At 53.3% G+C, this 23,586-nt stretch overlaps 1 protein-coding gene across 4 annotated transcripts in view; it reads left to right on the top strand.

Moving 5' to 3' along the window:
- Positions 1-23,586, top strand: part of ADCY10 (adenylate cyclase 10) — a 51,817-nt gene that overhangs the window by 11,961 nt on the left and 16,270 nt on the right. For all 4 annotated transcript variants that reach the window (XM_075936961.2, XM_075936963.2, XM_075936960.2 and 1 more), the window contains 15 exons: positions 1,294-1,370; positions 1,547-1,736; positions 4,488-4,543; positions 5,969-6,122; positions 7,059-7,251; positions 9,099-9,185; positions 10,160-10,443; positions 12,659-12,795; positions 15,259-15,384; positions 17,307-17,588; positions 19,006-19,362; positions 20,803-20,883; positions 22,201-22,269; positions 22,389-22,445; positions 23,523-23,571. In XM_075936961.2, coding sequence (XP_075793076.2) covers positions 1,294-1,370; positions 1,547-1,736; positions 4,488-4,543; positions 5,969-6,122; positions 7,059-7,251; positions 9,099-9,185; positions 10,160-10,443; positions 12,659-12,795; positions 15,259-15,384; positions 17,307-17,588; positions 19,006-19,362; positions 20,803-20,883; positions 22,201-22,269; positions 22,389-22,445; positions 23,523-23,571 — 2,199 coding nt within the window. The remainder of the gene's footprint in view (positions 1-1,293; positions 1,371-1,546; positions 1,737-4,487; positions 4,544-5,968; positions 6,123-7,058; positions 7,252-9,098; positions 9,186-10,159; positions 10,444-12,658; positions 12,796-15,258; positions 15,385-17,306; positions 17,589-19,005; positions 19,363-20,802; positions 20,884-22,200; positions 22,270-22,388; positions 22,446-23,522; positions 23,572-23,586) is intronic.

The raw sequence follows: 23,586 nt of genomic DNA on the forward strand, positions 1-23,586 counted from the left end.
GCGGCAGGGGAAAGCGGAGCACCCTAGGCTGGAGCGCTCTGTTTCTGCCGCTGCTGAGAAGCTGAGCACAGCAGGCTGGGAGAGGAGCTGGCTGCCAGGGTGCTCTGGCTCCCACCGCCTGCATGCTGAGTATGGGGATTGAGCCCTGATGCCACCCCGCGCCAGCCCCATAATTCCCTGGGACCCCCCCGTCCATTGGACAGTTGGGGCAGCCGCCACGGGGCAGGCATTCATCCTATGGACAGAATGGTTCTGGAGACCAGGACCGGTGTCCCCTTTTGAGTCGATAAGCGATGAAACCAAACCCCACTCCCTTTTCACACCGCCGGCACTGACCTCCTTGGGTCTTCGTGTAACCGGACTCCCCTGCGCTTCTAGGCCGCCCCTCCAGCGCCCCTCCAGCACCTGCCTTTCCAGCAGGGCGAGTGCAGACGGGCACGCTCTGAGGGCCGCATCTCTGGTCTGCCTGGCAGGAGCCAGTCGGGGTGGGGGGTCTTGTGCTCTGCCCGCTTGTCACTCCCCCCACGGGGCATGCAGCCCACCAAGAGCCAGGTAACAGAACCACTCGTCCGCAAGGGGATTACATTCCAGGCGTGAGTATCCTGCGCGATCCGGGTGCAGTGAGAGTTCCAGTGAAGCAGCACCCACGGTAATTGGCGTGCCGCAGCAGTGGGCAGGGCATTGCAAAGTGGACCATGTTACATGGAGGGAGGGCGGGAAATCCACACCCATCTCACTGCTCCCCGGCCCGGGGGGCATTTTAAACATGCCAGATTTCTACTGCGGGCAGGTGAACGCGACTGTGAGTCAGGCCTCCACTTCCTGCTTTGCACCAGGCGACGGGCGCTGTGCCGTGGCTTTGCGCTACAGGGAGAACTCACCACTCACGGGACCTGTGGCGTGGCCTACGGAATGTGGCCCCTGCCTCGCGCTGAGCCACTGTGCAGTTCATTCACAGGCTTTGTTCCCCTGCATGGGAGCCGGTGTGGCCGAGGCTTGACTCAGCAACCCTTCACCTGTCGCAGTGGACATGAGCGCCCCTCGGCCACGCTCTCCGGGCAGGGCAGGCTAGTTCCAACTGTGATGCTAATGCAGGGACTGTCACGGGTGCGAAGGAAGCTCACGCACGCAGAGCTGCATGTAGCTGAGGCCTCCAGAGCACTGGGAGACCTAGCTGGCTGAGGCGGGGGCCATCAGTACCAATAAGAACGGGCGGAGGAGGGTGGGGAGAGGGTGCGTGAGGGACTGGGTGTTCGGGGCTGCTGACTCCGTGTTGCTCTCATGGCTTGCTAGGCTAGTTTCCATCGGGGTTACCAGTGGCCCAGTGTTCTGCGGAGTCGTTGGCCATCGCGTAAGGCACGAATACACAGGTACAGTCTGTTTGTCTGGTCCTCTGTGTGTTTGGTGCCCCAGGAATGTATGTGGAGGGGTGCGTAGGCTGATGGGGGGCTGGGCTTGCTCCGATACCTATGGCGCTCCCCCCAGGAGGGTGGGCAGGAGCTCCGCTAACCTTTCAGTGCCCCCTTTCTCGCTCTCTCTGCTGCAGTCATTGGCCAGAGGGTGAATCTCGCTGCCCGGATGATGATGTATTATCCGGGGCTGGTGTCCTGTGACGCAGTGACCTACGCCAACTCCCGGCTGCCCCACTACTTCTTCGAAGAGCTTGCCCAGGTGGAGATGAAAGGGGTTGTGAAATGTGGGGAGGTCTATCACTACCTCGGCATCAGTGAGAAAACGTAAGTGCTCAGGCACCCGGAACGGCGAGCCGCTGTTACCGCCCAGCTTTGGGGCTGCTAAGCCGTGTGGCCGGTCTCTGACACCTCAGCCTGCCTGCCATGCCAGCCAGCTGCTCCAGACGCCGCCAGTCTAACCCTTGCCTGGAACAATCCGCGAGCCCCAGGTGCTGAATTCTCCAGTGAGCAGTCCCTCTCTAAGCTCACTGCCTGCTAAGAGATAGACACACACCCGCCCACTAGGCGAGCTGGGGCCGCCCCCTTCACTTTAGTACAGAGCTCTGGGTTGGTTTTATACTAAAAGGGTTTAGTCACACAGCCCACAGGGTTAAGTGATACCAAGCGAGGGAAAAAGAGTCAGGCAAGGTCATAGACAAAACCAAACCAAGCAGGCTTCTGGAGACTACAACGGAATCGTAGCAAGTTGCCCGTTTTTCCCTCACTTTATGTTTCCAGAAGCACTTGCCTTTCAGGCCGAGAGAATCTAGTTTTCGTAGGCTTAAAGCGGGGGCGGGGAACCTTTTTTGGGTCAAGGGCCGCTGACCCACAACAAATCAGTTGGGGGCCACACACAAATGAGAAGCAAAGCAAACAACCAAACTCTCTCGCTGACATGGCCCCCGACTGAGACGCAGAAAGGCCCTCCCCACATGCCCCTCGCACACCAGAGCCCAGGCTAGATTTTGTGTGCTCCAGCCCCGTGAGGGTGGAGGGTGGAGCCCCCAAAACTGGGAGGAGAGCCCTGAGCCTTGGGGGTCAGGTCCAGGCAAGCTGCCCCCAGGCCTTAGGTTCCCCACCCCTGGTTTAAAGGGCACTGTACTCCTTAGTGAGAGAGGATTAAAAGGTCTTTTTGTTCCCTTGCTAGTACCCAAAGTCCATTGTCTCTGCCTATAGAGCCAGGAAGGCTTCCTGGGGTACAGATGCAACCCCCTGGCACAATTGTTAAGCAGTCTTCTCTCCATGTAAATATGAGAATATGTAAATATACTTCCAATGTCTTCTGCTGGGAACCTAGCAGGTGAGAGAGGGGAATAACCGTTCCTTTGCCTAGGGCAGACGGTGGGTTTTATGCTGTACTTCCTAACCCCTTTTCATGACTATGTTTCCAGCCCTCGTCTAGAACTCTCTGCATCCAGCCTGGGCAAACACCACACAAGGATTTTTGGGGCCAGGGTGACACACAATACGTTTCACGACACCTTTGCGATCTAGTTCATGACAGCAGTGTGTAGGGCCCTGAGTATGTCGGATCTGGTGTGAGTTAGAGACAGTAGGAGGGCTTCTGCCAGTTGGCATTGACTCCCCGAGTCACACCCCCATTTTACCCCAGGGTGCGTGGGGGCGATGAAAGGGCAAGTTTCCTTTGATCAACACAAAGTGGGCGAGTGCTGTCCTGGCGGTTCAAAGCCACAATGTGCATCATGCCTGCCTAACCCAGAGCATCATCTTACCGCTGATTTAACAAGTTTCATCTCCCAAAATCCTGAACTTCTCCACACAAGTTGGCTGCAGGCAACTCTTTGTCAACAAGACAAACAGCTGCTTGGTCAGCAAAGAATAGCCCAGTGTAAGGATACCTTGAACCGGCATCTCTTCAATCAATCCTTATGTCTGAGAGGGTGGGTAACTGTGGTGTCTCATTTGCATCACCTTCCCACACCTCCATCAGTTCCAGTGACTAGGAGACCGGGAACAGCATCATGGAAATGAAACAGCATTCAGTGTTTCTCCGTACACCTAGAACAGCCTTGCAGTTCAGGCTTAGGGGCACGGCAAACTAAGAAAGAACAAAAGTAAAGTCTCCAGACGGAGTCCCTCCTTTGGAACATGCTGCATCAGAAATGTAAAGGCGCAGTGCAGAAAAAAACAAATTCATAGCAATCCAAAAATAATGTCAATTGTTATTGTGTTCAGAGGACAAGTTTGATTGTGTTTTGTTTTTCATATATCCTGATAGCTCCTTTCACCAACAGCTGTTTCTACAAGACCTGCTTTGCTCTCTTTGTCCAAACCTAAGGCTCCATTCCTACAACTCCTCTATTTGGAGGGAGCCCCACTGAAGTCAGTGAGAGGCCGCATGTGGGGGGCAATTTGCAGGAGACTGGCATTGTTAATGTATAGCTTGATAAGGAAAGATTTTAAAAAGCAACACAGTAGCACAGAGCAAGCACCGATTTCATCCACCTTCTTACCTATTAATGGCTTACTTGCTTTCCCCATGGTACATTGATAGAAACATTCCCCTTACACGGCCTTTGTCTAGAGTTAACTCATTCTGCTTTTTTTTTTTTTTGCTTTCCTTATCTTTTCCCCTGCAAGCTTTATTGAATCTGCCTATTCCTGCTTCTCTCGCCCATTTGCAGTACAGAATTGTTTGTTACCTTCCGATCCGTAGCAGCCTCAAGATGCCAGTCTGGTGGGCATTGCATTGGTCATTTACGGAAGAATCCTCGGCTGTTGTGTTTCATTTCCTTAGCTCTGCACCTCTCACCGTTAGGCTTGGCTACATCCTTCCATTACACCAAGCTCACTAGGCCCCTTAATGATTGATGCTTCGCTAGCGCTCCTCTGAAGGGAAACCCCATGACATTACGTCACCTCTGCTTGAGATTCTGGGTGCAGGAGGCTTGGAATAGGGAACCCGTCTGGGACGCAGGGCTTCGGCTAAGAGAGAGTGGGACCCACTCAGGTAGATTCCGGCCAGGAGTATTTCTGCTCTTTAACTGCAGCTTTCCTTTCTCTTCCTCCTTGCAGAATGATTGGCAAGGCGTATCTCACCAAGGAGAGGTCCGAGTACTATCCCTTACTGGGTAGGTGGACACAGCTCGTCGGGACTCCTGTCCGTTTGTCACTAGGGGCCTGCGGAGCAGTTGCTTCTAGGAAGAGCCTGCCAGGGGAATAGGGCAAAAATGTCTGAGGGGGGAGCTATGGAGGCTATGAAGTGACTGACCAGAAGGACTGTACCAGAAGTGTACACCTTGGCGGTGTTCGGGGTGCTTTTAAAGACTGCAGGTGCCGTCCGTAGTTAGCAAAGAATATGGAACCCATGTTTACAGTGTTGCGGCAGCCGGTTGGTCCCAGGAGATGAGAGAGCCTAGGTGGGAGCTGCTGGCGGTGGAAGAGACAAGCTTTTGCACAAAATGTTTAAGTGCCCGCTTCATTTTAAGTGGTCTCCTGCTACGTGTGTGATCCCCGTACACTTAGCACTCTGTTCCACGTCTGTTCAGCTGCAACGCCCTGGCTCCCTTCCCCAGAACGGAAGAGGAGCTTGGTAGACTTGAAAGCTTGTCTCTTCCTCCAACAGAGGTTGGTCCAATGGGGAAGATACTACTTATGCTCCCCATTTTGTGTAATGCAGGCCCATTCTTATCCACTCCCTTTTTGTCTTTGACTAGCATCTTTTCACTTCACTGACAAATGGGGTTGAAACCAAATGCCAGATCCAAACCCCCCAATACTGGGTGAGCCCCGACCCGTCTCTAAGGTTTAATCCAGTTGTTCTGTACAAGCTGATACACTCAACTACCTTATGTCTCACTTGGGATGAATCTCCTGGTTGGCAAGTGAAAAGGAATCTCCTGGTTGGCAAGTTATATTCCCTGTGGCTGCTCCAGTGAATGTAGTTGAGGGGTCTGTAACAGGCAGGCTGGCTACGAATCTGAAGAGTGACACTGGGTATGAGAATGCACAAGGAGTTGTGTGAAGATAGGGATCGTGTGGTCACACTTCTTTGGCCAGGTCTATACTAAAGAGGAAGGTTGAACTATGATATGCATCTTCAGCTACGTTAATTACGTAGCTGGAATCAACGTACCTTAATTTGAGCCAACGCTCCAGCTGGCTTCCCTTACTCCTTGAAGGAGCATGAGTACTGGCTGCCAATGGGGGCACCCTCTGAGTTTGATTTAGCAGATCTTAACTAGACCCACTAAATCAAATTCTGGAAGATCGATTGCAGCAGCATCGATTTTCCCCCTATTGAAGACATGGCCTTTGTGTTTGGGTGGGAGAGTAGCTGCAGTTGGTTTTGGAGAGAGGGAAAACTGTAATTACCACGACGAGGGGGGAGAAAGAGATTGATAAGGACTGCAGCAGAGGTGGAAATGAACCAGTGACTTACGTATGCGTTTCCTCTATGGGGGAAAGAGGTGCAGCCACTGCTAAGAAATGGGGGAAAGGGACTTGCATTGGGGAAGCTTTGTCTTTGCTTTCTTAAGTCATTCTGTCTTTCTTAGGTCGGGAAAAAGAGCTTGAACTCTATAATAATTTACTGAGGAATTTTGTGGGGTCTAAAGAAGGCCGTGTTATAATATATGAAGGCCTTATGGGCTATGGAAAGAGCCAGCTACTTGCTGAAATTGCCTACTTAGGCCAGGAGGCAGGCCACAGGTAAGTGCCTTTAACTTCACGGTGATGCATCTTACCCACTTTGATACACCTGTGCCCACGCATCTTGGCCCTGAGCTGTGACAAGCCTCCAGAGGGGGCAGGAATTCCAAATAGTACAGAGATTTTGGGAGGCTGGCACAAGCTGAGACAGCCAGATGCCCGTCTCTCTGGCTGCAAACAAGTGGCTTAAATGCACCCCACTTAAAGTGAGGAGCTTTTAGTAACTTCCTCCTCTAATGCAAATATCTCACATAACAGCCAGCAGTCACACGGGAGAGAAAACACCACGGGCCCAGTGTACCTATCAGCACACGCCTACTGCTCGAATTCTTCGTTTAATAAATGAGGCAATCGCTTGTAGTTAGGTGGTGTTGAAAGGCCCTGTGTGGTAGCTGCCTCAGAAGCTGAGCACGAAGGGCTGAAGGACCCTATTCCATTATTTCTCCTTCACTCGGAAGCTTTGTCTATGTGGCTAGCTGTCCAGGCAGTCAAGGGCAGGTTTGTGTTTCTGAGTCTTTCTCTGAGGCTATGTCTAGACTACACGCCTTTTTCGAAAGAGGCTTTTTCGAAGGATTCTTTCGAAAAAGAGCATCTAGACTACAACCAGTACTTTCGAAAAAGCAAGCCGCTTTTTTGAAAGAGAGCACCCAGGCAGTCTGAAAGCTCTCTTTCGAAAAAGCACAGTTTGCATTACATAGCGCCTTTTTTCCAAAGAGCACTTTTGAAAAAAGGTGTTATTCCTCATAAAATAAGGTTTTCCGTGGTCGACAAAACTGCCACGTTCTTTCGATTTACTGTCTAGATGCAGGTAAAGATTTTTCGAAAAAAGGCCACTTTTTTTGAAAAATCCCTGGAGTCAAGAAACACCCTGAATATGCTGGCTCTTCCTTACTCCCCTGTAGAACGTCCTTATTTCTCTTCATGTTAACCGCACAGGGTTGTTGCTATGGAGCTGACAAAGGTAAATGTCAAGCAGAACTTTTTCACCATCCGGACTCTCATGGCCATGTTCCTGGGGATTGACACCTGCAAATCATACGATGCAAGACAGCGCATCCTCCAAGGCAAACTCCGAGGTGTGATAGACGAGACCTACTACTGCCTCCTCAATAACATCTTTCTCATTAAGGTAATGGAGAAAGTTCCCCCTCTCCGGGGAAGGCCTGCCTGTGGAATGGGGGTTGGTTAATCACCTTGCTTCACCCTCAGTCTGCATCTGTCCTTCCTGCCCCGAGCTTGCCCGCTAGATCAAAGGCGTGAGTGCTCATGAAAGTCAGCACGGTCAATATATTTGGGATAGACACAGTGCAGGGCCTGGCTGCAGAAATGTGTGCTCCCAAATCTGCTAGTGGCATCGTGCCATGGATCTGATTCTGTCCACTGGGCTCGTCCTGCACCCTGATCGTTACTCCCACCGTGCGGAGGGGACTGGCTGTGCGCACACAACTGCCCAGCCTCACTCTGAAAGGACCCGCCTCTTGGCTTCCACAGCCCCGTCCATTGTCAGTCACCTGAATCCCACAGACTTCAGCATGGCCCCTCTGCTGTAGGCCCCCTCCCACCCAGAGCAGGACTGAGAGCAAGGCCTTATTTTACATGGTCACCAAAGAGTGGTCAGAGGGTAGCTTTGTTGTTCAGCTGGACGTAGATGAATGATCTAGATCGAGACAGGCAAGATATGGCCCACGGGCTGGATCCGGCCCAGCAAGCCTTTTAATCCAGCCCAGAGCCTGCCCCTGTGGCAGGCTGCCCCCGCCCCCAGCAAAATCTCTCAGCTCCTACTGGCCAGAAACTGAAAGCACATGAAGCCTCCCCCAGCAAGGAGAGCCATAGGAACAGCCTCCCAGACCCTGCCCCCCTTCTACGTCCCTCCCCCAGGCTAGACCCCACCCCTTCCCATATCCCAACTCCCTCCCAGATCTTGCCCCCCTCCTACATCCCTCCCCCAGGCCAGAATCCTCTCCTGCACCCATACCCCCTCCTGGACCCTGCACCCCAATTCCCTTCCCCAGGTCACCACCCAAACCCTCTGCACCTTCCTCACCCCATCATAGGTCACAACTCCCTCCCAGATCCTGCACCCTTCCTAGATCCCTCCTTCAAGCCAGAATCCTCTCCTGCGCCCATCCCTCTTCCCAGATCCTGCACCCCAAACCCCTGCTCCAGATTACAATCCCCTCCTTCACCCAATAAGCCCTTTTCTGGAAGATCCCTTATTCCTACTTCCAAGGGTTTATTTTCCGCAAGAGCCCATCTAGACTGGTGCTTTTCTCCGGCAAAACCCTGAGCCGGAAAAAAGCGGCAGCCATGTTCATGCAAATGCCGCGGGGGATATTTAAATCCCCCGCGGCATTTGCAATTCTAAAGTGTCTCATTAGCATCCCTTTTACGGAAAAGGGTGCCAATGTAGACACAGCCATGGAGAAACTCCATGGGCCTAGAATTTAGTTCCAAAGGAAAGCCAAACCATCTTTTAAAAAGTGCACAGACATCAGATCCCATACCCAAGCCATAAAACAATAAAACCTGATGGATTTATCTAAACTTTACCCTACTTACAGAAAGTGAAGAAAAGGTCTTTTCTTGGAGGGAGACAGTGTCTGTCCCCCTTAATAGCTGGGGAGAACTGCCCCCAGAACAAAGCAGGGAAAAACCAAAAATTCCTTTGTCCCAGTTTGAAATTCCTACCTACGTTCCTATTGGCCACTCCACCTGGCTAGGTAAGGGACACAGTTAACCCCGTAGTCCCCAGGCTGCTGGCTAACCCTCATGATCATGACACCCCCCATCAAAAAGTATTGCCCTCCCCTGCCCTGTCTGATGCAATCCTTGTGTGGAAAGCATAGACACAGAGATGAACGTGTGTGTGTGTGTGACAAGGCTGGACATCTCCATCCGGGCTCTTCCCAGGAATGTGTATGTCACAAGCAGTGACCCTGCCTCTCTGGTTCACTGGTCTCATGTTTTTCTGAGCAGTTCCCCACCTCGGCAGAGGTTTCCAAAATGGATAATGAAACGAGGGCAGAGGAGATGGAATCCTTTCTTGTGAAGATACTACAGAAGGTGAGCTACTGTCTTCACCAGGAACCAGAGAGAGGCACCTGGAGCAGCATATTCTGCTAACGAGCAGCTCGTTAGCACTCCGTGTTGCCTGGCCATTTCCATATGTTCTGCCCGGGTATCTCACTCCAGCCCTAGCTCCTGTTACCTGCGCTCTCTGTGTCACCTCTCAAGTTCGAGGGTGGGAACGGTGTCGTTCTGTGGCAGCGAGTGCACTTCTGGACCCCTCTCGGGCTCAGAGTGACGTTGTGATGACAGTACAGTCGCATACGGACCCTCTGCACCAGAGAGTCTCAAACCGCATTGCTACATGACCCCAGGAGCGGGGACCGGAGCCTGACACTCCTCCCGGGTGGGGGGCAGGAAAGCCAAAGCCCGAGCCCCTCCCCCAAGGGAGCAGGGGCAGATGCTTGAATGGCGTGGGGCGAGGAGAGCAGGCTAGGAGGTGGGAAGCCCTGGGAACCCACCTGGTCACCTCCCTAGTCAGCACAGAGGAGCAGGTTAAGAAGAACTTGGGAGCACTCTGCCGGAGGGGCCGGGGATCCAGGCCCGCCGATGGGTAGGGCAAAGGGGGCTGTTTCCCTGGGACCCAGGGTTCTTGGCCGTTGCTGCTGCTACTGTGGCAGCCGGCGCCTTAGGCCCTTTAAATCGCCCCCGGGGCTCCGGGCCATGCGCTCCGTGAGGCTCTGAGGGGGGAGCAGGGTGCCGGGGGCTGGCGGCCCCAGCCCCACCCCTTCTACTGGAGGACCCGCCCCTGTTGGGAGTGCGGAGCCCCCCCTCTTGTCCAGGCCCCTGCACAGCTCCATTGTATGCAGACCCGGGTACCCGGCCCAACCAACACGAAGGAGCGGCAGCTGCTCTTCTGCACCTGGGGCTGGAGTAGCTGTCGTGGGGTGGGGGTGAGGGCTGGGGGCCCTGGCCTGAAGATGTACCTCTCCAGAGCACTCCCTGAGTCAGGTGATTCTTTCCCTTCTCAGACAGTGGAGAAAGACATTCTCATATTTGTCATTGACGAAGCCCACTTCATTGACTCCGCCTCCTGGGAGTTTCTGGACAACTTGCTCTCCAGCATCCCTGTGTTCATGGTCATGTCTATGTCTGCTCCCAGCCGCCACGCTCGGCTGCCGTGCACCTCTGCCACAAGCATCATCAAGAGCCCCAAGACCACCTACGTCCAGCTGCGGGAGCTAAAGGCCTCGGTGATCCTGCAGAAAGCCTGCCAGGACCTCGGGGTGGTCAGCATCCCCCGGGAACTGGAAACGTAAGTGACAGGCACCTGCGCTGGGCTCCGAGCTGCGAACCTGCCTTTCTCCGCAAAACAGAGGGGGGGCAGGGAACACGCAGCTCCTGGCCAAGTGACTCACGCCGTAGGGTCCATGCAAGCAGGGGCAAAGCTTGTTCCTGGTTCTGTCACTGGCTGGGTGACCTGGAGCAGGTCACGGCATTGCGCAGTGCCTCAGTTTCCCCATCTGTAAGATGAGGATGATGACCCTGACTCCTTTGTGAAGTCCCTCGAGAGCCACTGATGGAAAGCACCACAGGAAATCCAGGTATATCCGTTATTAACCTAGAGCTCTTGGCTTGTCCCTGCCTTCTAATCATCTGGCTTGCAAGTCCATCCCAAGCTGGTTGCGTGTCTGGGCATCGCTCCATGCGTTTGCTCCCTCGGCAGGGAGCTAAGGTGGCACCCTCCATCCCCTCTGTTGTGGTGAAGTGCGGGGAAGGCTAAGATGTTAACTTGACCTTTGTTTTCTGCCTGGCCATTCAGCAGCCAGCTGTGAGCCTGGGTGTGTATTACAGAGACACCCTGTCAACTTTCCCTCAACGCCAAGGAGGAACATACAGTGTGAGCGGCCTGAGCCCTGAGGGGGAAGTGGCTCTGCCTTGCGACCAGACTGACAGGAATGTGACCAAAGTCCTTCAGGGCCAGAATTCCTTGCGGATCGTACAGGGCCCAGCCCACGGGGGAAGGGAAAGGCTAGGTGTGCTGCTAGGTTTCCCGCCAACAGGCATGGCTAGAGACGGTGCCAGCTCTTTAGGTAAAGGGGTAGGCATAGGAAGGGAGCAAAGACGAGGCCGCAAAGGCTGAGGAAATGTGGGTTTCTGTCAGGGGTCGCCCCAGGAATCAGTGCAGGCAGGGCAGTGGTGGCATGTCTGGCGTCTCAGCCTGCCATGGTGCTGCAGTGTGGTTCAGTCGGCCTCCCGGTTGGCTGGCTGGAAGCTGAGGAGGATCCTAAATGGGGCCGTGGGGACAGGTGCGGGAGAAGAAACCAGCAGAAATCTTCAGTCTCCCTTTCGGGAGGCAGCCTGGGATCCAGCTGTCAAGTGATGAGGCCCAAAGTCCTGCCCAGTCCGGGTGAAGCCTGGATGTGCTCGGCGTAATTCCCAGACACCCCCCCCCCCCCAAAAGGTGTAACCCTCACAGGAGCAATGCCAGCAGATCGAGGGACGTGACTATTCCCCTGTCTGCAGCACCGGTGAGGCACATCTGGAGGACTGCGTCCAGTTTCGGGCCCCCCACCACAGGAGGGATGTGGACAAATTGGAGAGTCCAGGGGAGGGCAACAAAAATGCTGAGGGGGCTGCAGGGCATGACTTACAAGGAGAGGCTGAGGGATTTGGGCTTATTTAGGCTGCAGAAGAGAAGAGCAAGGGGGGATCTGAGAGCAGCCTTCAGCCACCTGCAGGGGGGTTCCCAGAGGCTGGAGAGAGGCTGTTCTCAGTGGTTGCAGATGGCAGAATGAGGAGCAATGGGCTCAGGTTGCACTGGGGGAGGTCTAGGTTGGAGATTAGGAAAAACGATTTTTCCTAAGAGGGCGCTGAAGAACTGGGCTGGGTTCCCCAGGGAGGGGGTGGAGTCTCCATCCCTAGAGGTGTTTAAGTCCCGGCTTGACCAAGCCCTGGCTGGGATGATTGAGTTGGGGTTGGTCCTGCTTTGAGCAGGGGGCTGGACTCGATACTCCTGAGGTCTCTGCCCGCCCTCTGGTTCTACGATTGGGCTTTATGGGAGAACAGAGGAAGGTGCTTGAGGAAGAGGCCGGTTGGGGAGCTGTGATGGCTTAGAACTCTGCAGGCAGCTGCAGCCGCCTCTGCGCTGAGTTATCAGAACATTTCGGCTTGACACGGTTCCAGTGTTAGTAACCTACTTGCTATTAGCTACAGTCAAAAAACATGGGCCATATCTAAACGTGGCCTTAGATAGCTGTTGTCAACCGCCACAGCTGTGTTAAATGCTGAGCTTCGCCCGGCTCTCATTTGAACACTAAGACGCTTTCCTAGGAGCCTGCCCTCTCCCCCACTGCTCATTAGCCACACGGCACACTCTGTACCTTCCATGTGGCTTAGTAGCAGCCTCCTCCATTCCACCTGCGGCCTCCGATGCTGTGAAGGCACCGGTCACCTCCTTGGCTGCCAGCCCCATCCTCGCACCACAGCCCCTGTCGCTAACGGCCAGTGACGGTTCTGCCTCTCTGTAGGTTCTTGGTGCAGAGGAGCCACGGCATCCCATTTTACTGCGAGGAGCTGCTGCGGAACCTCCACTTGAACAACATGCTTATCTTCCGCCTGTGGGAGGAGGAGGAGGAAGTAGAGGATGAGTGGGAGGGCCTTTTCAGTAAGCACCTTGCCATTAACACCTCCAACACAGCCCGCTGCGAGCCGTTTGCGGGAGAGCGGCTCACCCCCCTCCCCGGCTGTTCTCATTCTCCCCAGGAGCGCCTGCCAGCCTGGCTCTGGTTGCTGGAATTCAGGGCAGGAAGAAGGGAGCAGGGGGCAAGACGGAGACACATTGAGGGGAGTGGAAAGAGGAACACAGGCTGGGCAAAGAGGAGAGACTGGGAGGGGGGAGGCGGCAGTATGCGCTGCGCAGGGCGTTTCTAGGCAGCCGTTGAATGCTGGGTCCGAGGCTTCCATTCCTGGTTCTGGAAGGGGAGTGAGGTTGAGTGGTTAAGGCACAGGGGCGAGTTAGAACTCTTGGATGCTATTTGTCCCTGACAAATTTCTATTCCTGTTCCAAATCTTTCTGACATTGAAGCTGCTCAGACAGGGGGCAGGGAGGAAAATAGGCCTTTTTGACAAAGCTGCCATGGAACCCTTTGACGTCGAACTTTCCAAGCTGAGGCAGAGACCAAGCACGGGGAAGTTCAGGCCCAAAGCGTAATGTCGAACACAGGTATAAGTTGTGGAGAAAGAGGGCTTTAGGCAATTTGTTAGCAACCTTAAAAGGTTCCAGCTAGATCAATGTTTCTCAAAGTGGTCCATGAAACCACCCTGGGAAAGCTGCTAATTGGCTGCGCCGGTTTGTTTACTTACTCACTCCTGTTCGCTGTTTGTAGCCAAGGTGAGCCATGCTGGGGCGGCCAGTGAGCATGTGTCTCCAAGTGGTTTTGCAGACCACTTTGAGAAACACTGAGCTATACACTACCTCTCTAATAGTGACTAGCTAGAGCTCCCCAGGAGAACATGCCGCTACCCCTTTAAATGAAAAAGCAACAGATGTAAAACATGAAAGAAAACCGTTTTTTTACTCAGCACACATTTCACCTGTGGACTAATTGACACAAGATATTATGGAAGCAAAATATCTTCCAATGGGAATGATACCACTTGCAGTTATAGTAGTTATATGAGAAATATAGAGGATAGACACTTGGCCCTAGTCCACTAGGACTTTATTTCGAGATAACCCCCCTCAGGTCAAATTTATAAGCAGGGTGTCCACACGACCAAGCCCGTTATTTTGAAATAACAGGCTGCTTAATTTAAAATCTGTCTTCCTGCTTTTCATCAGGACTAATGCTAATTGCGAAATTGTTATTTTGAAATATTGGTCGTGTGGACGCTCTGGTGCCGCAATTTGGAAATAACTACCCCCCAGAGTAATTCGAACTAATGGCTCCCCTGTGCTTCCCGGGGCACTAAAGTCCGAGGTAGCGCGTCCACAATAACAGAGTCTGCCTTGGACTAATTTTGAGGCTTCCCTGTAGTGTGGACATTTTGTTAAATCGGGAGTTAGTAAGTCAGATTTATTAACTTCAAAATAGTTTCCTAGTGTAGACATGGCCTTAGATAGCTGGTTAATCAGGCCTGCCGGTGGGGGTGGGGAGCAAAGGGGTCAACTGACCCGGGGCCCAGTGGCAGCCGGAGCCCCAGGTCTTTGAAATCACCACCAGAGGGCGAGCTGTGTGGCTCTGGGGGATGGGACAGTTACACTGCACAGAGGGTGGTCTGCCCCTGGCCACACCCCTTCCACCTGTGGCCCTGTCCCTTCCAGGAGCATGGAGCCGGGCCCAGGGGCCCGAGGAAGCTGTTGGCTCCCCAGTGATTAATCAGTATCGAGAGAAAGTACATGCCCCAAGCAAAACCCTGCACGCCTATTCCTGTTTTTGATTATTAACATCTGATGAATATGGCTGGCTTGATAAATAGGTAATCAGAAAAATACAGTCACCAGAAACAAAACGTCCTGGGCAGGGCAAAGGTGACGTTCTGTAAAGCAGAGAGATCTGAGGATTCTATTGCTACATCATGCTTCTTTAACATAAAAACGGTTGTAAATATCAAAACCGAAATGATGCCAATTCCATGGCCATGATCTTGTAAGCCTTGTAGAGCATCCTAAATAAATAAGGGAGAAGAGAAAACTAGCCTGTTCCTTCAGGCCATCAACGAGCCATTTACTTCCTTAGGACAGGATGGCACTTCCTCCGCATTAGTGCCTCGTTTCCCTAGGGAAGAGGAGTTGCAGCTTCCTCTTACCATCTGCTGGGGATGGGAGGCTGGCCGGGATGGGGCATTGGTATGATTTAATCTGGGAACTCCTTTGGCCGGGAGCCAAGCATGAAAGCTTTGACCCTCAGAAGAGCAGGCCTCAGAACGCTGTGAGCAAGTAGAAATGCGAAGAACCCAGTTTGCATTCTGAGTGGTAGTTTATTCCCTCCCTCCCCGCCGGCTATAAAGCCTGTTCCCATGAGATCTTGCCAAGTATAGTTTTGTTCTGGTGATATTTAAAAAGCAAACAAATTAAAATGTGACTTCTTCCAATTGCTTTCCCCCCCTCCTCTTTCTCTCCGTGCAGCCAATGCCATCAAGGTCATGTCCTCCAAAAACCAATCCATTTCCGACTTGGACAAAGAGTTGTACATTTGCACCCTCCGTCAGAATGTCAAACTGCAAAACATTATGCTGCCGCCTACGCTAAAAGGTGAGGTCCTGAGCCTGATGTCTCCAGCCAGAGGAGGCCCCATATTTCTGTTGGCTAAGGGCAGCCGTTGAAGGAGGCCTGGGAGCATGCATGCTGCAGACAGCACAGGTTTGAACTCCGGAGCAGAGCGGAGGAGTCTGGGCGTTATAGAACAGAGCAGTTCTTCGTGATAGGCCGGAAATCCGTGCAGTGGTTCCTCGCTCTCAGGTGGGGAGGGAGGCCATTCCGCCTCACTACAGGTGGGCAGTAATTAGTAGGTCTAGGGGACTCTGACTCGCGAAGAAGAGGGAGGGGGCAGGGCACAAGAAGTCCACAGCCTCCTGGGTAGGGCAGAGCAAAAGCAGGCAAGTGCAGGCTGGGGGGAGGGGATTGGCCGCAGGGGATAGGGTGACCTGGGACTATCCTGCACAGGGTACCTAACAGTGGCGGGGATCCTGCCAAAACAAGCTAACCCATTCTCTGGCAGAAAAAACCCAGAGTAGAGTCTGGTTACCCTGAGCCTCTTCCTACTGCAGTCTGGGTCTAGAGCTCTGGAATCCAAAGATCCCCTGTCTCCTTGGGGTAGTTGGCCACTGGCAGTCCCCACAGCTGCTTGGAGCATTTGTCCAATGGTGGTCCTGGTGGCTCCTTGGAGTACCTGTCTGTCTCCTCCGACCACAGAGTGAAGATCCACTCAGAGCCTCGCCTGGGATCCTGTTGACATCCCAGCTGGCTGGAAGAGACATCTGCTCCTTCCAGTGCTCCAGGCCCACCTGGGGCCTGTGGCTCTCCTTTTATACTTCCTGTCCTGCTCTGGAACTTCCAGTGAGGGGGGCAAACGTCCTAGCTGTCAGGATGGTTTAACACTGGAAGAAATTGCCCAGGGAAGTTGTGGAATCTCCATCACTGGAGATATTGAAGAGCAGGTTGGACAGACACCTGTCAGGGATGGTCTAGGCAGTGCTTGGTCCTGCCAGGAGGCCGGGGGACTGGACTCGATGACCTCTCAAGTTCTCTTCCAGTTCTAGTGGTCTATGGTTCTGTGCTAGTCAATTTAGCTCCACCCACCAAGGGAAGTAGAGTGATCCCTCACTTTTCAGCTTGGAAGGAGCCCACTCCCCCTCTGGACAGTCTTGGAGGTTGTATTGTAAAAGCTTCTCTCCTCCTTTTGCCCCATCTAGTCCCTGAAGACTCCGGTCTGCTCTTGGGGGTCATACCAGCCTCCAGTCTAGTAGTCAGGACAGTAGCATGGGAGCCTCAAGCAGTGGAGTCCTGACGCTGGTCTAGGAAGCCACTTTCTGACTTGTTAAAATGACAGATGATTAAGCATGAATATAAACCTGTGTTTCTTAAACTTTTTAAGATGGAGGAACACCAAACAAAAGGTTTTTTTAAGAGGAACACCAAGGACTTTTTTTTTGTGCTCAACAAAAAGAGGCTGGGGAAAAGTTATTGAGCAAAAAAAAAAAAAAAAATCAGGGGAAAGTTATTCAGGGGGGGAAAAATCGCCTGTCCCTTTAAGGGCAGCCATTTTGAACTCTGTTGTTCTCCGCGGCACACCTCCGACTGCCTCACCGCACACCGGTGTGCCACGGAGCACAGTTTAAGAAACACTGCTATAAACCCAACCCTCCTAATCCAGTCTACGGTCAAATCCAGTTATCGAGCAGTCGTGGTGGATCCTGGATCAACTCCTGGGCAAAACAAATCCAGTGAGTGAATTCCCCATGACTGCCCATTATCTGTAGTGGCTGGTGAAGGCAGGTTCCAGAAGAGACCACTGAGGAGTTGGCTTCCTCAGGTCAGTTCATCTGCAGGGTAAAAAGGACAGGATCCAGACAGAGCATCCATGCTCCCAATGGGAAAGCTAACCAGTGCAATCTTATTGTCTCGGTCTCCAAGGAGCACCCATTGGTGATTTACCGGATGACTTGGTTTGGCAGGCATTGCCCTGGCTGAGTTGGACAACATGAGTCCGTCGGAGCAGATGGTAGTGAAGTGCGCAGCTGTCATCGGACTGACTTTCACGACTGATCTGCTGTTCCATATCCTTCCCGAATGGACCAAGCGGAAGATGAACCAGACGCTCGCAGCCCTGGTGGAGTCCCACGTCTTCAGGTGTTTTAATAAAAGAAAGGAATCCCAGAGTTCGCAAGCACAGGACATCTCCTCCTCGGAGTTATTTGTGTATCCCGGGACTGTGAGATCAACTGGGCACGAGTCAGGTAGGGTGGAGCTGAGTGCGCAGACACCCCCCGCTCCATGTCTGTGTTCCGGGCGCTGTTTCCAGAGTGCTCTGTGACTCCTGGTGAGCCGGCATAAAGTGCCAGGGCTGCCTCTGGTAGCCATGGACTGAACAGATCAGTCGGGTTTTTTGCCTGTAGTTTTCTGTAATTGCTTGCCCCTGAAATGGCTCCACTTCGACTGCTGCAGCCTACCCAGCGGAATCTCGCGTCGCTCTTTGAAATAAACCCCCAAGAGGCATGTTTCAGGGTGCCCATTGATGCGTTTTTCTTTTTTAAATTCTATACAAAAAAGCCCTTGGTGGTTGAAGCATTGGGAGCGCTGTTGTAAGGTCACCTGCTGGGGTGACTCTAGAGAGAGGCAGTTGAGCCCAGGGGATAGAGAACTGACCTGGAAACGTAAACTCGACTTCTGCCTCCGCCATTAACCTGCTGTGTGGCCTTGGGCAAGTCATTTCACCTCTCTGTGGTTCACTTTCTCACCCTCTCCCCCCCCCCCCCCGGGTGTCTGACTGCTGGTTAGATTATAATCTCATCGGGGCAGAGCCTGTCTTTATTTTGAATTCAAAGGAACCCTGAGTTCCGTAGAGATCTCTGTTGAGTTACTTTAGTACAAATGATAATTAGCACAACGTGGCAGCTTATACACTAAAGCACTAAATTAACCACTATTTATAGTCATTCCAAAAACCCTGTCGGGATGAATAGAGGATAAATAGGTGATAAAGCCGGCTGCTGTGGGCTCATATGTCTTACCCAAAGTTTTTATTTTGTTCTGTTCTCTTGGGTGCTTCACCTCAATTGCACCAAACCCTTCCTATGGTGTCTAAGGGCTTGTCTACACACAGGCTGGTACCCGGCACTGATTCATGTCTTCTGTTGTTTTGGTCAAGTCCGGCACCAACAATAGGCACAGGAAGTTATTTTGCTGCCCACTGGGGTACGTGTAACCAAGCAATGAGAATCCATATCCACCCACTCGCTGTGGCACTCTGCCGCACCCCCACCCTCGTTGGTGGCTGGCCAAATCTGGAATTTGAGGAGTCTGCTACACCCATGGCTAAGGGGTGCATTGTTCACTCAAGCAGTAACATCTCCTGTTGCCCAAAAACTTGTCACCTGGTTGCACCCCCTCCCAGACTCATGTTACAGGAAGTCTGGACCTTTCTGTATGTGCTGGGGCTGGGCCAGCCTCCCGCAATGACAGTCACGCCCAGAATTCTCATCCTCAGCTAGGTCTCGGTGCGGTGCCCAGGGAAACTGAGGCACACACACAGGGTTACCACAGGGCAGCAGAAATCACCTGCAATGTAACAGAGTGAATCCAGTCCCTGCGTGGCCACAGCAATGGTTGCGGAAGAAGCGGTGCCTTGTGTGCTAAATCCACATTCTCTTTCAGATATCCGCTCGTCCGTGTACAACCGCATCAAGCTGGAGCAGCTGGTGATGCAGTGCGGGGCCATGGCGTTCTGCACGCCGCTGCTGCAGGAGGCGGCCTACGAGGTCTGGCTGAAGAGCCAGAAGAAAGCCTTGCATCTCAAGTGCATTAGCTACCTCGAAGGGCAGGCCCACAAGTGCCGGCGCTGCGGGGAAGGGGACTTCATCGCCTTCCACCGCCACACCGTGGAGACGCTGCTGGAGAGCATCGAGTCGCAGGAAACCATTTCGGAGCTGCACACGGAATACCCGGTCAGCGAAGCAGCCTCCATGATCATCCGTGAAACCCTGAGGAAGCTCCACGCACCCTCCTTTGAAGGTAAATGGACGCGCGCGTTTCCCCAGCGCCCCCCCAACTGGGCTCCCCAAGGGACTGTGGAAGGCAGAATCTTACAATAAGGACACCTTCTGCTCTCATTATGCTTAGGTGCACCAGACACCTTTGCTGAGCCCCTTCTCCTCCACTGGCCCTGTTCGCGCCGCAACCCCTCCCACCCCAGGGGAAATCCAGAGGGGCATCCTGCCCCCCTGTCCACGCTCCTCCAGTCTCCTTATGTTTCCCTTTCCATGCCCCCTCATGTTTCTGCTCAGCCTGTGGGCCCAGGGGCAGGAGCTGACAGGCAGGAGCACTTTCTGGGCTGTGGTGGGGGCAGCGTGGGGCGACAGAGGTGTGGGGCAGAAGGACTAGGGGCAGGGAAGGAGGTGGCCAGGGCCCTGGCGATGAGCAGTTGGTGAGGTCGAGCGGGCCTGAGGACAGAACTTAGGCCAGCTGTGGGGGCGCTGAGGCGGGGGCAGCGAAGGAGCTGGGGTTGCAAGGAAGTGATCCAGGGAACTAGAGTGAGGTGAGAGGGGCAGAAGCACATGGCTGCCGTTTACAGGGTCTCTGGGTTGGGACATGGAGTCAGGGCCATCACTAGGGGGGTGTAGGACTTGGAGCAATCCTACCAGTGCTCCAGGTGTGGGGCCCAGACTAACCTGTGGCTGCAGGCTCTGCCCCTCCTCCGCTGTTCTGCCCTGCCCCTGGCCTGCCCCCTCGCCCTCCTCGCAATGCAAGCTGGGGGATTAGTGGGGGGCCTGGTGTGGACTGCACTCTCCCCGACAGCCTGCCCCACTCCACTGCCCGTCTCAGCCCGACGTGCTCTGCTTCTCCGCGGTGGCAGGAAGTGGAGCGCCCCGGGGCCAGTGTGCTCTGCTGGGACGGGAGGGTGGAGCAGGGTAAAGCGGAGCAGGTTGCCAGGTCGCTCTGGCTCCCACTGCCATGATGTGTGGGGGTGACCCCTGCTGCCGCCTCGCTCTAGCCCCCCAGGTAATCCTCCAGGCCACCCTGGGCCCCGTCCATAGAACTGTTGAGGCCTCTGCCGCAGGGCCCGTCAAAGCGCAGGGCCTGGACCCCCCCACCTGCCACCGAGGAAGCGGCTGCACCGTGGACTTCGGCCCCCTCAGAAGGGGGGAAAGCCGAATGTGACACAGTTGGAGGGCCGTGACCTGCAGAGGGCGCTGTGCTCTTTGGGGCCACACACGTCCTGAGGCAGATGTGGCAGCCACCACACGAGGGCGCACTGGCAAACTGAGCTAGTTCCCAGGACGACCAGCAGGGGGTCAGGGCGGCGAGTCGAACTTTATCACAGACCGTCTTTGTGTTCTCTGTCGGTCCGGCGCCTGGTGCAACGGCCCCCTGGCTTCCGCTGGCCCTGGCCACGCACATAGCGAGGCGGAGTGGTTCTAAAGCTGTTCATAAACATCGGTCTCTCTCTCCAAGGGACAAAGAGGAAAGTGGCGACTGCTAAGGCTGTCCTAGCCAGCACAAGCTCCCCTGAAATTGTCCAGAGGATAAGTGAAGGTAAAACAGCCCATTGCATGCAGAACTTACCGTGAGCGGGAGGGGGCCAGGCAAGACCACCAGCTAAACTCCAGAGAGCGGCAGGAGAGGAAGCGGGAGGGAATGGGAAGTGGCTGCTGAGGGAAAGAGAGTGAGTGAAATAATAGGGTGGAAGGATGAGAGAGAAAACACAACCTCCCCCGCCACCAAAGAGGGAGGTTTGGAGAGTGGGGAGGGTCTGGCGAGTGGCGGGGGAGTGTAGTACTAATAGCACAGCCTCACCGAGGCTGCGTCTAGACTGCACTCTTATGTGGGAAAAAGAGGAGCTATTTGCGCCATACAAATGATGTATCTTTTTTTGATTGAATTTCAAAAGAGGCTTTTTCGAAACTTGGCGCGTCTACGTGGCTGTACACGTAGAGCGAGGTTTACAGGCATGGCACAAAGCCCCTCTGTTCCTTCAGAAAAGGGTTCGAAAAAGCGGACTCGTTCCTTGGCTGCGTCGTTGCTTTTTCGGGATACTTCTGGTAACCCGAGAAAGCAGCGCAATCTAGACGTAGCCCTAGTGGGCCACCCTCCTGCCTGGCAATCACCTGGCACCAGGGCCTTTTCTTTGGCCCCATCAGACAAAGTGGTTTTTACCCCCAAAAGCTTATTTCCAGATAAATCTGCTAGTCTTTAAGTTGCCGCAGGACTCCTCTTTGCGTTTGCCAAGGACTTCCTACAGTATTTATGCCACACCTTTCACCGACATGGCGTTTAAGAGTTTGTACGTGGCGGGATTACTCCCCCACCAACGAAATGCAGCCACCTCTGGGGCGGAATACTACACCTGCTCTGTATCAGCAGCGTAACCCAACAGGTGTTTGGAGGAGGAGCCGGGAAGAATAATTATTTCCAAGGACATCCGGAAGGGGGCTTGTGGAGCCAAACGTACATTGCTGCAATTACGCCAGGACGATCAGGGTTGTGATGTCTAACTTTAAAGAAAAACGCTGTGGAAATTGTCACAAGCATAATTGGTCAGCACCTGAGATTAGCGTGTCATCCCCTCGACAGTCGTACCGTGCTGCTGAGGGTCCCTTTGCAGAGAGAAATGACTGGGCTATTTAGGTTGTCAGGTACAAAAGAACAGAAAAGAAAATGGCTGATGTCCAATGACAAGTCTATTGGGACAGTAGCCACTTTCCTGGAAGCAGCCCTGTCGTTCTCAGCAGGGTTGCACTGATGGACTGCTGGGGGAGTTGCGAGAAAAGCTCATCACGTTCACTTTCCAATGTGCAAAGGCAAGTGATGGCTCAAAGGCACTTTTCTTTTGTTCTTTTTCCTGTTAAACAGGTCCACAAATGGCTCAGCTCATTGCACCCAAAACACCATCCTCTGCAATTTTGACGACACCCAGTGCTGGTAAAGTTTCTTCTCTCTGCAGGCAGCATGTACCAGAACCTATTGTCTTGAACAAAGGATGTGTGTGGCAGGCATCCGATTCCTTAGATCCCCGTTTTCCCTTGTTTTCTTAATTTCAGAGACCAATGCTTCTTCTTTTTCCAAGGACTTCTTAGAACCACAAGACATTAAGAAAGGTAAAGGCCTGCGTTTATTCCTGGAATGTAAGAGCTCAGCCACAGGCTGAGCCAACACAGCAGTGAGAAATTAAAGACCAAATCCAAGCTTGACTCTAACAGCTTCTAACTGAAAGAGTGCGGTGCGTGTCTCACTCCAGTCATAGCTCTATCGGCTATAGGACTGCCACTGGTTTCAAAGGGGGCTGCATCTTTGTAACGGAGAGCCAAATGTCACCCCTCAGCATCAGCTAGCAGCATCAGCTAGTAGCCTTACAAATCCAGGGTTGAAAAATACTGTTAAAAAGAAAGCAACAAACTGAAGTGGGTGAATAGAAGGAACTGAATGTCTCCCCCTTCCCTCTGTCTCTAGCTACAAACCTTACAGTGGAACATCTGTACTGCTGCAGCTGCACTGATCTAAGGTCTTGGGTAGCCGCTCTATGCTGGCAGGAGAGAGCTCTCCTGTTGGCATAATTAAACCACCCCAACGAGCAGCAGTAACTGTGTCGACAGGAGATGATCTCCCACCGACTTCATGCTTTCCATACCGGTGGTTTTGTTGGTGAAACGTACGGTGGGGGATTTTTTCATGCCCCCAACTGACAGAAGTTTTGCTGATAAAAGCGCTAGCGTAGCCAAACCCTAAAAAGCTGCACTGAAAAGAATCTGGAAGAGTTTGACGAAGTCCTTTAGGAGCTAGCAGGTTTGGGCAAAATCCCCACCTGGATTAGCTCATCTATTGGCATAAATGGGGGTCGCTGTGCCGACATCAGTGGAGCTAGGTTGATTGGCGCCAGCAAAGGACCTGGCCCAGAAGTAGTGCATGTTTCTCCCCTGGAAGCTGTTGGCATTTTGAGGATATCTGGGCGGGTGGGTGGGGTTCTTCCCATTAACTGCGGCCTATGGAGTGGCCTGATCTGGCCCATGCTAAGTTGCAGTGAAGACTTTCCTGGTGTCATGGCAACACTGTAAATAGCTGCCCCGCAGCACCTTTGAATTTGATCTCGTAATCTTAGTGCTAGAGAAGGGTAAAAGGCGGCTCCTGTTCCAGGACATGTGATGACGCACTGAACTGGTGGTTGGTTTTCTTTCCAGAGACCCTAAAGGCACTAAAGAAACACAAGATGTTGCCAGAGGACATTAAGTACGGGAGCAACCT

The sequence above is a fragment of the Pelodiscus sinensis genome, chromosome 9 (genome assembly GCF_052426305.1).
Source record: "Pelodiscus sinensis isolate ZL-2025 chromosome 9, ASM5242630v1, whole genome shotgun sequence".
Classification (NCBI taxonomy): Eukaryota; Metazoa; Chordata; order Testudines; family Trionychidae; genus Pelodiscus; species Pelodiscus sinensis.